The sequence below is a fragment of the Gymnoscopelus microlampas genome (assembly GCF_963454915.1).
Source record: "Gymnoscopelus microlampas genome assembly, chromosome: 10".
Taxonomy (NCBI): domain Eukaryota; kingdom Metazoa; phylum Chordata; class Actinopteri; order Myctophiformes; family Myctophidae; genus Gymnoscopelus; species Gymnoscopelus microlampas.
In genome coordinates, this window is record NC_139947.1 from 36893428 (window position 1) to 36907242 (window position 13815).

Sequence of the window (13815 nt, forward strand, 5' to 3'; positions counted from 1 at the left end):
TCTGTTCTCGGTGATGAATGCCATATCATAATCTGCCCGTGCGTTGTCTTATTCAGCTTTAGTGAATTTGAGATGTTTTTTGTCTCATTTGAAATCAAGAGACAAATCAACCGAATTCCAAGCTTGAATTTATATTTGGGCTGCAGAATATGTTTTTGGCCTAAAACATGATCGAGTCAGCGTTTAGCCACAGCTAAAAGTAACCCACGCGTTTCTGTTTAATAGGGATTGCAGTGTGTTAGAATATCCGTCAAATTGTACGAACGTGTGTTATTTTGTATATAGGCTTAAACTTCATCAGGCTAGGTCGATTTAAAAAAAAAAAAGATTTATCAATGTTTCACCAAATAATGAAAGTCTACACTACACAGTAGCTTATTTAATTTTTTACAATTGGCTCATGTCTAATTGTCATCTTGCCCTGTGTCCCCCAAGAATGGCGCGGCTATTTATGATCAACGGTGCAAGTAAACAAGCAGCTTATGAATAACTACTCCACATGCAGGCTAACCACATATTTACAGCCGTTAAAGTATTTGGTAAATTCACTTTCTCCTGGTAGTGCTGTCAATCTGTGCTCCTTGCCTATATGCGTGCGTAGACATAGGTGTGGCCCTCGCTGACTTGGTTTTTATAATGCTGCGGTCAACTCACAAGCACGTGAACCATCCTCTCTCTCTCCTACGTTCATATTAATGCTTTTATCTGAATTGCTGAAATAAAGGAAGAAATTAGACCAAAAGTGTGCAGCATCAAGTCTTTTTCACACCCTAACAGCATCCCAAATGACTCTTTAGATTATTGTTTGATATGTTTTTATATATACACTTTGTATTTATTTGATTTTATTGTATAGCACAGCATTAGTTTGTATGAAATGTGCTGTATAAATGAAATTGACTTCTTTCATTTTCTCTTCACTTTATTTTAGGCATGCCGACACATCGCTTCAGTTAGGTGTATTTTGACTGTGCCTGCTGGCAAACACATAGCTACATACTAGGCTATTTTAGTTCACTTATGTAACAGTTATCAATGGACGTGTGCAGAAACGGTTGCATAGTCTGCTCTTGTGTTTTGTTTCAACTTGCCTGCTAATTGCCAACTATCAGGCATTATTTTCAGAAATTCTAAAAGCGTGGGCGTGGAAATTGGTGTATGCTATGCTGTAGCCTGTGTGGAATGGTAAAATAAAATATGTATTTATTATTATTATTATTATTTTAGCCTTCCAACATTGTAAGGCGTGTGCACGAGCATGTGCACGCGTGAGAACGGATGTATATTTCCCGTATAAGGACCTTTCCCGCCGTGAAGCGACAGCCTATTAACGTACTAGTTTCTGGATTTTCTGTGTATTCATTTCCGCTAATATTTTGTTTTTTAGCATTTTTCACCACAAAATTGCATGCCGACTTCTGCCCTGATATTTGGACTTGATGTTTACGATTATACCCACATTTTGTCATATAACACAATGTCGGCATGAGTAGGAAATCATCAACAGACATGGGTGAGATGTGGAGAGAGAAAAAAAAAGTTATGGTTTTATGGCATAAAAAAATGAGGTATTTTCACATAAGTAGAAGGCTAGTTTCCGCACGCTATCCTTAGAGTGCACGAGCGCACGCACGCACGCACGCACGCACGCACGCACACACACACACACACACACACACACACACACACACACACACACACACACACACACACACACACACACACACACACACACACACACACACACTTGCTTACTGTCCAGCAAACAAGCGACCTCGATATGGACCAAAAACAGACCTTTTTACGCACAAACAGAAGTCTGTCGGAATGTTGGATGAGCTGTTTTAGAATTGCGTCTAAGAGAAACTCATGACTCGCGTGCTTAACTTACAAATTAATGTGGAGCCACAGACGTCGATCAATCCTGATTTACTGTGAGATTTACGTATAGGCTATGCATACAGTTTGATTTTGGTCCATTCAATTAGTCTATAGGATTTAAATAAGACCAGGCGTTATTTCATCTAGGTTTTATGATATGCTAATTTAACATTTGGTTCAACAATCGATATTTTGTAATGTGATACCCTGCATCTAACATAGTTTTAGAATTTGGACTTGACCAAAAGTTAATTGGTGAATTAATTAAGCCATACACCCCAAAGATTCCCAGAAGATAGATGCACGAAATTATTTGGTCCCATGCATGCAGGGCAAAGCAAAAAGCTCTCTTGTCAGCTCGCAGTGTCGTATAGACTCACTCCAGCCTGGTTTGGACATGGCGCATATATACTCTACCTGCAAACTCTATCAAAGCATTCCTGGATCCCTATGCAACGGTATACTTCTAACATCGTATCCGTCGGGGCCATTTCGTTTCTCTCAAAACCGGTGAGATTGAGTTGGAAAAGTTTTCTTTTATTGATATGTATGCTATATTGCTATAGGAGACCAGACTTGGGGGGGGTGCCTATTACAATAAGTTGAGGGGCCTATTTTAGCCAGTTCCTGAGAACGGAAACCGCAGGTAGGCATCGTATTTGTGGGGGTTGACAGGCTGGTACCCAGAGAGCCCCAACCACTCCCCCCACAACCTCCCAGTCAAACTGACTGGGCCTCCTTGGGACAGTCGTTGGTTGCTTATTTGTATGATCTTCTACACTGAACCCTGGGCTCATGTGAATGTAATCATTAGGTATAAGTGACTTGAAATTCAGATACGTATTATGCATATATTGTGTGTGTCACAACAAACATCGTCAGGTCTTGACTTGGTTATGTCAAGCGATGCAAAAGTCGTGATGCTGCGTATAATATATGCTTCAGCGTCCATCAAAATGTGCCGAGGAAGCCATATTATTTAAAGGCTCTTTTCATTTCCTTATTGATGAATGAATGAATCAGTTTATTTTTTGGCATGAAAATAATGCGTCTCGTTGCCTATTGCGAGTTTTTGTATTTTTCTTAACGCTGCTGCATTGGAAAAACAGGTCTACATGAAAGTAAAACTTTGCTGACGACTTACTTTTAACTTTGACGGTGAAAATTTTGTTTAGAGGAGTACTAAGCTTAAACAAGAGTCTCCTATATTGCAGAAAGGAAACATGAGGGTAGACTATATGTGCACGCGCGCGCGTACACACACACACACACACACACACACACACACACACACACACACACACACACACACACACACACACACACACACACACACACACACACACACACACACACACACACAGAAAAACTCAAATTGATTGACACAGAGTCAGCTAAACGTATATACCAAATGTAAAAGTGTGTAGTCTGCATTGTTGCGTAACAGGTTTATTTCATTTTCAAGTGGCTGTGTTTATACAGAGACGACAAATAGACATAGTTTGATTTTGATTGAAGAGAAACTGTGCCTACAGTTCCTTTTTAAATTTTTAGTCCAGCTCGTTAATGATCTATGCACAAGTTATTTGCCATACCCTTAATTCATGCACACAAGGTAAAAAAAAAAAAGAAGTACCAGAACTTTAAAACGTCCACACTCATTGTGCGTTACAGGTCGTGTGTGCCAAAATCTCATAACTTCCATGAATGTGGTTTTGGAGTAGGCTACTTTGATTCCTGGCATTGCGTAGTGCAGTGGAAGAGATGCGCCATGATGGTTAAATATTTTACATCAATCTGTGTTTGTTTTGGATGGTATTCTAGAAACCATTCCAAAAGCTATTAACGAAATGCACAACGCATTCCTTGAAATGCAATATGTGTATTGCACGTAGTATCCCTTAATTGAGGTGGCCATTCATTTAGTTGAGTGTGTATTCTGCCTTATAGCATTTCGTCCAATTAGTGACTTTGCATTTGTTATTTCGGAAGCTTTTGATGGAAACCATCTCATGCATAATGGTCTCATTATGGCTATTGCAGCACAGTGTAACCTGAAGTCATTCTTTTCAAAGTGTCATTACGTTTGGTTTCTCTCTCACTTGGCGTCTAATTGACCATATAGCTTACATGACGAGTTGGAGAAATGCTCATCACTTTGACATACATTTTTCCCTCGGCCATGGTTTTGCGAAATATCTAATATTTCAAGTTGGGACGTAATAACGTATTAGTTACCAGTGCGTTATAACACACTAGCACTGTCTGTAGATTACAGTATAACACCTTAGTACACTGCAGTACCCTACGTTTTCAGGCTTCATGGAATTGTATGTTGTGAAGGAGCGTCTCTTTCCTCCCGCTCCAAACGCATGCAGTTCCTAGTCCTTAAAAAACAAAACAGCAGATTACTTGGAACGCTTGCCCTCTCATACTTAGCACACACAACAGATATTTTAGAGTAAGGGTCTTCTAAATTACAGCTAGTTTACATGCATACTCTAGTGTGAAGTTCATTCTTGTCTGTCTAGACTCTGATTACGACCCTGTTTGTCTGCGTTTTTTTACCTTGACCTTGGACTTCCGTGCAGCTGCCGTGTTGGAAGAGCCCTTCTTCCATAGTTGTAATTTCCGTGAGACAAAAGAGCTAGTCTCTGTCCCGAGGAGGGACAGTGGTCAGCTTCCCTCGTGCTGTGTGTACTTGGAGTATACAAATAACAATGGTCTAACTATTTCGAAGCCAAACTGAACAGTCCAAAAAATGTTGATAAACCAGGCAGCCTTTTAGCAGAAGTGCTAGCGTAGTTTATGGGTGAGTCATAGGGTACACATCACAGAAAAGGTAGCCTTATTTTATAGATATTCTGTGAGCCTATCCCAGCGGTAAGGTCTCTAACTCAGTCGTAGGATTTTTTTTTGTACATTTGTAGGATTTCATGTACATTCGTAGGATTGAAAATGCTACGAATAAACAGAACATATTACTAAAGTAGCGTATTGTACAATGAAGGGCTTATTAAACTAGCAATTCTAATTTGATTGTTGGGTTCAAAAAAGACTAATTAGGCTAAAATGACAAATATTCCCGTTTGTTGTTTTCAAATGAGTTGGACCCGTCAAAAAGTAAATGACAAACGTGAAATAGGCCTATAGAGGGTGGAGGGTTCCGAAGGAAATACGTTTGCTCCAATGTTTAATTGAACAACGTATATAGACTTGACACATGCAGTCAGTGTGTGAAAATGGTCTCTTGTTCACTTATAGCCTCCATCCACGGGAGTGATATGAATGAATATTGTCCATATAGTGAAACGGAGCATCCTGCCGAATATGTTTATTGTTTTAGGTCTCACTCTCAAATTATCATTGAAAAGGCAACTGGGCCTGTGCGCAGCATGAAGTAGCCTATAATGGTCGAACCAAAACCACAACATTTTCATCCCAAACACTGCGGTTCTACTGGTAGGGCTACATAACCTGTTGTCGGCTACGATGTGGGTCTACTTACGATTGTTGTGATGTGATTATAGCGGCGCATTAAAGATGGCACACACGGTCTCCTGTCTGAAAGGTAATGTGACACAGTAAATAGTATACCTGCAACCCTCATCTACTCATGTGGGCTTAATCGGTGGGATAACAACGAGTCTTGATTCATTCACAATAAAGAAGTATTTGGTGACACGTGAAACGTAATGAACGTTGTTATAAATATCAACTTGTAGCCTATAGACTAGTTATTTGACCTGAATGGCTAATGGACTTTTTTTTAAATTATTATTACTTAGATGACAATGTTAAATTGGTTAGTATTTGGCGTGTCAAAAATTAATGAAAATATTGAAATACTTTCTTGGGCTAGGCGTAAACGCAAGTAAAATGTCGGGAAAATGTTACACGAAAAAGCATATACCGGTATCTATAGGTTATAAATAACATTGCCTATTATTATCTATTCGATTCAACACTTTGTGTACGGATTCAAATGATATAGATATTTACCTACATATGATTAAAATAAAAAATGGTGTACATGACTAGGTATCTTGTATGGTATCTCTAAATAGCCTATACGTGCTTACAGCTCTGAAGGTCCCGTATATACAGCCTATCACATATTCTATTATAAAAATAGCTTATCATTAAATCTGAAACAGGGAAATCTGCTATCCTGTTAAATCAATTGTTCTGTGGCAGTCACTACAATCGTATGTGTATATATATATATATATATATATATATATATATATATATATATATATATATATATATATATATAATTAATTTCTCACAGACAAACACACACACACGAAGATGGATATATTTTTTGAAATCTTGGCAAATAAGCATTATGCTTATGCAAGTCATATTTATATTCTTCGATGGGTATAGCCGTATTGGCTAAAGCAAGTTGTATTTACTGAGCAAAATCAGAACCTCAGAACACATATTTTCCATGTTTCCATATATATTAGGCTATTATAGTTTGTCATCCACTGGTAGTCCTAATAGTCGGCCAAATTTCACATTATTTTCGTTTCCCAATCTTGGAGGTATCCACACTCCCCTTTAAGGATGTTCCTGTATGTGATTTTAGCCAATGATATGACTCGGTATACTCAGGAAAAAGCAGTGACATGTGAGGTAGTGGTTCTTTAAAGGGCTGTTCTGCCCCCACTCCACTAGCCCAATCTCGTAGGACTTGTTAGCATATCACGTGCCAGATCCTTAATGAACTGGACACACGGGTCTCGTGTGCGCATGCGCTTGCGTAAAATGTAGTTGGAAATGAGGTGTCCGTCTTGGAGTAGTCGACTTTTAAAAAGCATCGGCAGCCCCTGATATGACGACTTCGCTGGTTCTGCATCCACGCTGGGCGGACACCTTGATGTACGTTTATGAAAAAAGCCCGAATGAAAATAATCAGAATAAAAACCAAACAATGGAGGGACTGAGCGGCAATTGCCCTGCGACCCACTGCAGGGACCTGATGTCGCACCCCGCGCTGGGACGACATTCTGGCAGCATAGCGACCCACCAGGGCTCCGTCTACTCGGATATTTCTTCCCCAGACACCGGCCGACAGTGCCCCGCACCCCAAACCTCATCGAGTGCATCTTTGAGCTATGGTTATCCGTTTGGAAACCCTTATTACGGTTGTAGATTATCGCATTCGCACAACGTGAACTTGCAGCAGAAGCCTTGCTCGTATCACCCTGCAGAGAAATATGCCGAGCCCAGCACAGCGTTGCCCACTGAAGAACTATCTAGCAGGGCGAAAGAGTTCGCTTTCTATCCAAGTTTTGCCAGCTCCTATCAAGCTGTTCCGGGATACCTCGATGTTTCGGTGGTACCCAGTATCAGTCATCCCGAACCCCGGCACGACGCCTTGATTCCAATGGAGGGCTATCAGCACTGGGCTCTCTCCAATGGTTGGGATGGGCAGGTGTACTGTTCCAAAGAACAGACGCAATCAACTCATCTTTGGAAATCACCATTTCCAGGTATATATTCAATATGTATTATATATGCATATATCATTATTTTACTGTAATTGTTATTGAAAATATTTTAACCAATTGCTTTATTTACATCTATAGCATGCCATGACATAAAGCAGCCTAGGTCAATTGTTTATGCAAATATTGACTTGTTTTTAAATGGCATTGCTCAATATAAGATGTTCTTTATGTTGAGATGCATATTTTAACTTAAAGGTGTGAAGGACGTTTGTAGAAGAATAACTGTCAATTCAGTATTCAACTGTCAATGTTCATGCTTTATCATAGGGTTTTTATGGGCTACAACGTGTGGTTGCGATTAAAAACAATGTCTTGTCCTCGGATGTTTAAGGTCGAGTCCAGACTCGACCTTAAAACATCCAAAGCATATCCTTAAAGATGAAATCTGTAACAGTGTGGCTTAATATAGCCTATGTCTCTCTGATGTATGGTGCTGGTGCTGGTCACTTAACGGTTAATATAAATTCAGCAACACTAGCTTTCGGCATTGTTCTTTTGAAGTCATATGATGAATGCAGTGGTGTCCCAGTCACTTAGTCAGGCAGAAAATAAAGGAGCACCACTGCATACCTTTGCCCCCTATATGATAATATAACGAGGCGGCTACTGTCGTAGGATTGCGCCAATAAATCTCAGAATCTTTGTCAGCAGCATTCTGCAATGTGTCCAGAGAATTTTGCATACGCTGCTGCGTTTGGATTAGTTTGTGACATTTACGTTTACTGTATATACTTCAACACCCCGTTATATAAATGTTGCATGATGAGTGCATATCTTCATTAATTATGCTTGTATCTTCACTATCTAATCTCGCATACCATGATATCTGATAAAGGATACATGGGGCCCGAGCAGTATGCTGTTTACAGAGTGTTTACTAGGCTGCCTTCTTTACCACACGGGTTTATAATCTGTATGCAATTTGTAGGTATGTGTATTCGGGATACGGATATTCTCAGCCGTTTCCTTAACTTCATTCACGGCGTTTTGGCCCGCTTTTACGTTGAAAACACGCAAGAACGAGCCACGCAAGCACGGGCACGCACCCAAACACGCGTGCACACGCATGAAAACACAGCCACGCAACGCTCGCGCGCGCGCACACACACACACACACACACACACACACACAAACACACACACACACACACACACACACACACACACACACACACACACACACACACACACACACACACACACACACACACACACACACACCCCTTTAGGAGCAGAATTGAACAATAACTTTATAACCTATGTTTTTCTGAGCCCATAACTGCAAAATGTTGGGGGAAATAACGGGAATTTCAATTTCACTGTTCTGTTGAATAGCCATTGTCCCGAATGAATAGTCCTAATATATTCAAGGGCCATAAGGAATTGTTTATCACGCTGAACTTGAACATATCTGCTAGTAGCCTAAGTAAGTATAGGAGGAAAAAACAACACTTCTGTGTCTCACAGGGTATTATCAATTCCCAAGGTAGCTAACTTGTCCTGTCATGTTTCTCGTTGACTAGCTTGCACACAGCTTTGTTGTTTTAACTAAATGTTCAATTCCCAAACCTTGGACTATAACTGACAGCAATGCTTCCCTATTCATTCAACAAACAAGGTTCAAAGTTGAGGAGGAAGAAAGAAAAACTGTTTAGAAGGGCATCAGAAGTTTTGAGCAGTAGCCTAATCTCAATGCACAATTGCACATATATCTCAATAGTGTACATTATTCTCAGTTCTTATTGCAGAAGAATATGTACAGTTGTAGTTTGCAGTACAGGGAGAGAAAAAAAACATAGGCAACTTTAATGATGAACCAATAGAATACCGAAGAATTGTCACTCCCCCCGTTGTCATTTTAACTGTCAGGATTTGATTTTTTCAGACAGGCGTAACTCAGCAGGCCATCTTCCATCTTTAGAGTTGTTATACACCCGCACAGTTTTAAAACACAGCTTCATCTAACGACTTGATACTTTCACATTCTCACATTCTAAATGTTTAACCATGGCTTTTAATGCACTTAGCTTTCGTATAACAATGGATCTATGATATTTTTGTAGGATTCCACCAAGAGATTTTATGAAATGACCTGTAGGAATATTAAGACCATTGCTGAAACTTGACATTGACGTTTAGATTCAAATCTTGTTTTGAATGTCCATGTATAAATAGTTCATTACAAATTAGCCCGTTGCAATTTTGAAGATTGCATAAAATAGGCTATATCATGAAAGCCCTTTTCATAAGTTATAAGGGGAAATGGCCTACTTGGTGTTGCGACATTTCAGCAGGTGCATACACCTGAGATCTTGATTGTAACACACACACACACACACACACACACACACACACACACACACACACACACACACACACACACACACACACACACACACACACACACACACACACCTCCATAACTCATAACTAAAACCATTTTGCGTGTACCTTATTCGATATATTCAAGAGCACTCGATAGTATATTTTAAAACCTCGTTGTACCACACTGTTTCAATTTGTTCAGGCCCACAAGCCCATTACATTTCTAAAACGACCAGATAATGTTTTGGCATGTTTTATTATTACGTAGTCGTCTAACGATTTCCTCTTTGTTTTGTTTTTTCAGATGTCGTCCCACTGCAGCCTGAGGTCAGCAGTTATCGTCGTGGGCGAAAGAAACGTGTTCCCTACACTAAGCTCCAGCTGAAGGAACTGGAGAAAGAGTATGCAGCGAGCAAGTTCATCACCAAAGACAAGCGGAGGCGCATCTCGGCCGGCACCAACCTCTCAGAGCGTCAAGTGACCATTTGGTTTCAGAACCGGCGAGTCAAGGAGAAGAAGTTTGTCAGTAAATCGAAGACTCCTTCCAATCACATGCACACTACTTGATGGATGCCCCGGAACTCCTCGACGCTGCAGCTGATTGATAACATCTTCCCAAAAAAAACAAAAACATAACGCCATATATTTACCTCTTACTGAAAATCCTGGCTGAAGAACATTTCAGCCGTTTTCTTTTTATTTAAGTTCATCAACGCCTCTCTCCGCCGCCACCACGCCCCTGTTTTCAGTTTAGAGATTATGCTCTAAAAACTGTGAAAATATTGAGAATTCACTTCACATTTGTTTTATATGAATGTACATATATAAATATATAATATTTAAAATGATATCTGTATTTCAAAGACACAAGTATTGCGTGTTTTTTTTTTCTTTCTTTTTTTTTTTTCTCAAGCCAATCTCAAGAGGACTGATGACATTTCCAAGACTTGCAACAGGCAGACCCGAACCGAGGTTATACGGTTTACATGACATTTTTAAGAAAGATAATTTCCATATGGATATGAATTGGTCAGGGAGAACAAGAACTTGAACTCGGTGTTCTGCATCCTCAAGCCAGAACTCTCCGAAAAGTCTGTGGGACATCTGACACCTTTTTTTGTTCAGTATGCCTGCCAAAATTTCAAAAAGCTATGTTTGTGGGATATGTTTTTTTGTTAAGCCTAGGGTAAACACAAGGCTGCTATGTTGTTAATCTGTACAGTGCAATGCCATTATTATTTAATTCATATTCACTAGTATGACAGGACTGTAAATTGGACTCTCAAAAACCTGTATGTTTTCCTTTGTCCGTGAAGGATAATTCTGTCATGCAACTGGAATGATTGTAAACAATTAAAGTCAGTGAGTATTACACATAAATGCACAATCGATTGATTTTGTTCTTTGTTAGTGTATAGCATTTTGATCTGATGACACGCCTTGTAAGCAGTCTGTACCTTCTACTTTTCGTGCAGTATGTGAACTGTATTGTGGTGTTGAATTACGTACTGGTAACGTGTTTCATAAATAAATAATGACTATGAAAATGATCAAACATTTCAATCAATTACATTGCCTGCTTGTAGGATTTCCTTTCATATTAGCAAGCATTGCAGCTTATAGATAGACAGCACCCGTTATCGCCATTTCTCTATAGGCCCGTAAGTGCACCTAGTGTGAATGGATACTGGTTCCGCTCCGGTTACCTTGTGAGTGAATGTAAAAATATGTTTTCAAGTTATTATTATACCTCACATAGTGTATCAGAATTGATATAATAATGCCAGCAAAGGCTGGTGCATGGCTGCATGTGGCACCCAGGGCGGGTAGATCGATGGATGGACACCGTGATAACGTCTTGTAACATTTAACTTGGCTATCAGCAGCAAAATGTGTATAGTCTGCAGGAAGCTGCAAGAGCGACAAAGCAAATTATTGTCTTTTCTATAGTATAATGGTTGATCAGAAGATTGATTGGTAGTATCTGCTATTAGCCTAGACGTATACATTTGTGGAGATGCTTTTTAGGCGGAACATTCCCAGGTGCCAGGGCAGGGAAACCAAGTCAAAATGTCCGCCCAGGTAAGAAGGTAGATTACATCCGTGCAGTTTTCCAAATCCCACCATGCTCATTATACACAATTTTGATTCTTTATCCTGGTCGAATTCTATGTCAGATGTCAATTAACACTGGCACATGATTGCAGTGCGAAAGGATACTCTATAGCCATAGTTTCTCACACAACGCATTCACACGCTAGCCTACTAATCAAACTTTTTGTGCATTCCCCTGCATTTATCTCACAAAAATCCCCTCACTCATGCCAAGGGAAAACATTTGGTAAACCATTGCTGGCTAAAAATGTAATTAAAGTAATACTTATATGCTTATACACGTTAAGCACGGGAAGCACTTTACATATTTCCCCGATAAAGATGTCTTTTTAGGTCTCCAGTTGTTGGTTTCTTGAATAAATGAGTGAATTCCGATCCGCAAGGCTATTTATTTTCCACAGGCGTGTGACTAAACGTGGCTACAATCATTTAAATTAAATAGGCTATACATAATTACAACCCTGCCAGTATAGGCTAATAGCTGTATTGTACGTAGCCTATATAGCGCTTATAGCGCTCGTGTTGATGATGCGATAGGTTGCACGCTGCACAGGTGAGTTATGAAATTAATTTACCCATAGGTCTATATTGTTGTATATGCCAAATTTTGATTTGAATTATATATACATTTCATAATATACACACACTTGCGTGCATTAACAAATCAGTTAGCCTAGCGATACTCAATCGCAGGCTCTCTTATTCTGAACTGTGTTGACTGTAGATTAGGCTACATTTGAATTAAGCCTAGAGTAGAATATGTATAGGTCTAAACTAGCACATTATAGAGTATATAAAGTAGATGTTTTCTAGCTCGGCTCTTTAATAGCCTAGTCGTAGATGCATCAGGGCGAGAAAATTAATATTCAGAGCAGAGTGAATTGAATATAATCATAGTCGGTGTGTGCTAAACGCCAAACTGCTATATTGTGAAACTAAAAGTATATAGCAACGCAATCTCAAATTGTATTCTGTGTATATATAGGCCTATATATTCATATACATTTATACATTCGTACATTCACATTATATATATATATACACACACACACACACACACACACACACACACACACACACACACACACACACACACACACACACACACACACACACACACACACACACCCCTGATTAAACAGGATGGGAAAGGAAATGCTATGTAGTCCTAAACTCAATTTAGCCTGTTTCGTCAATTAACCAAAAAACTAATATCCTGTTACAAGTTGATTAGAATGTCTTTCACGTGAACCCATTTCTGCGTCTTTAAAATACCAGTAGCCTAAATGTTGTCTCTGATATGTACTTTTTCTTCCGGGTCCTTTTAGTCTGAGGGTATTGATTGTGATCTAATTTGTAGCCCTACTCTCATTTTCCCTTGTTTTGAATGGAGAATTTCTATCCTTGTGGAAAGTTCTAGTCTCCTGTCTTACCCTTGACCATGACTATGCAGTCACTTTGACCTTGACATCACAGCAGTTTGTGCATAATAAATAGGGGGCTGGACACCACCAATGCCGGCGGTTTGTTTGTAGGCAAACAAGGTGTTATTTCCCTGTCTAGACAGCTAGACTTAATGGCATGCCATAAATACATAAAAAAAAGGGGAAGTGTAGCGATATCCTCTGACCTGCATTTCTGACCATATAGAATCTTAGACATTTCCATTAAAATTTGGATTCTGTGCGTTTGTGTTTTACAGAATTCCTTAAAAAGTGGTTTGCTCTGCTCATGACTCTGAAACCACCAATGGTTTCATGCACTCTTCATGAGGTGTGTGTTATTGACCACGAAGGACAGGTAGAACTTTTGACGTCTCACACAGTAATCAGCCGCAAGCAGCCCGTCCGCCCGGGCGCACAGCGAAGGGAAATGATAATACGACGCCGGCCACATTATAACGAATAAAGGTATGGCCATTTTCTTGCTACTGTGAGGGCAGCCCTCCATCAAGTTGATTTTTTTAGCGTGA

General features: G+C 39.6%; 1 protein-coding gene across 1 annotated transcript; it reads left to right on the forward strand.

Annotated features, from left to right (window-relative positions):
* Positions 1 to 6724: 6724 nt before the first annotated feature.
* hoxc13a (homeobox C13a) lies at positions 6725 to 10295 on the forward strand (the record flags this gene model as incomplete). Its single annotated transcript, XM_084068264.1, has 2 exons — positions 6725 to 7385; positions 10033 to 10295. 2 exons carry the CDS (start codon positions 6725 to 6727, stop codon positions 10293 to 10295), a joined length of 924 nt encoding a protein of 307 aa, XP_083924390.1.
* Positions 10296 to 13815: the final 3520 nt, after the last annotated feature.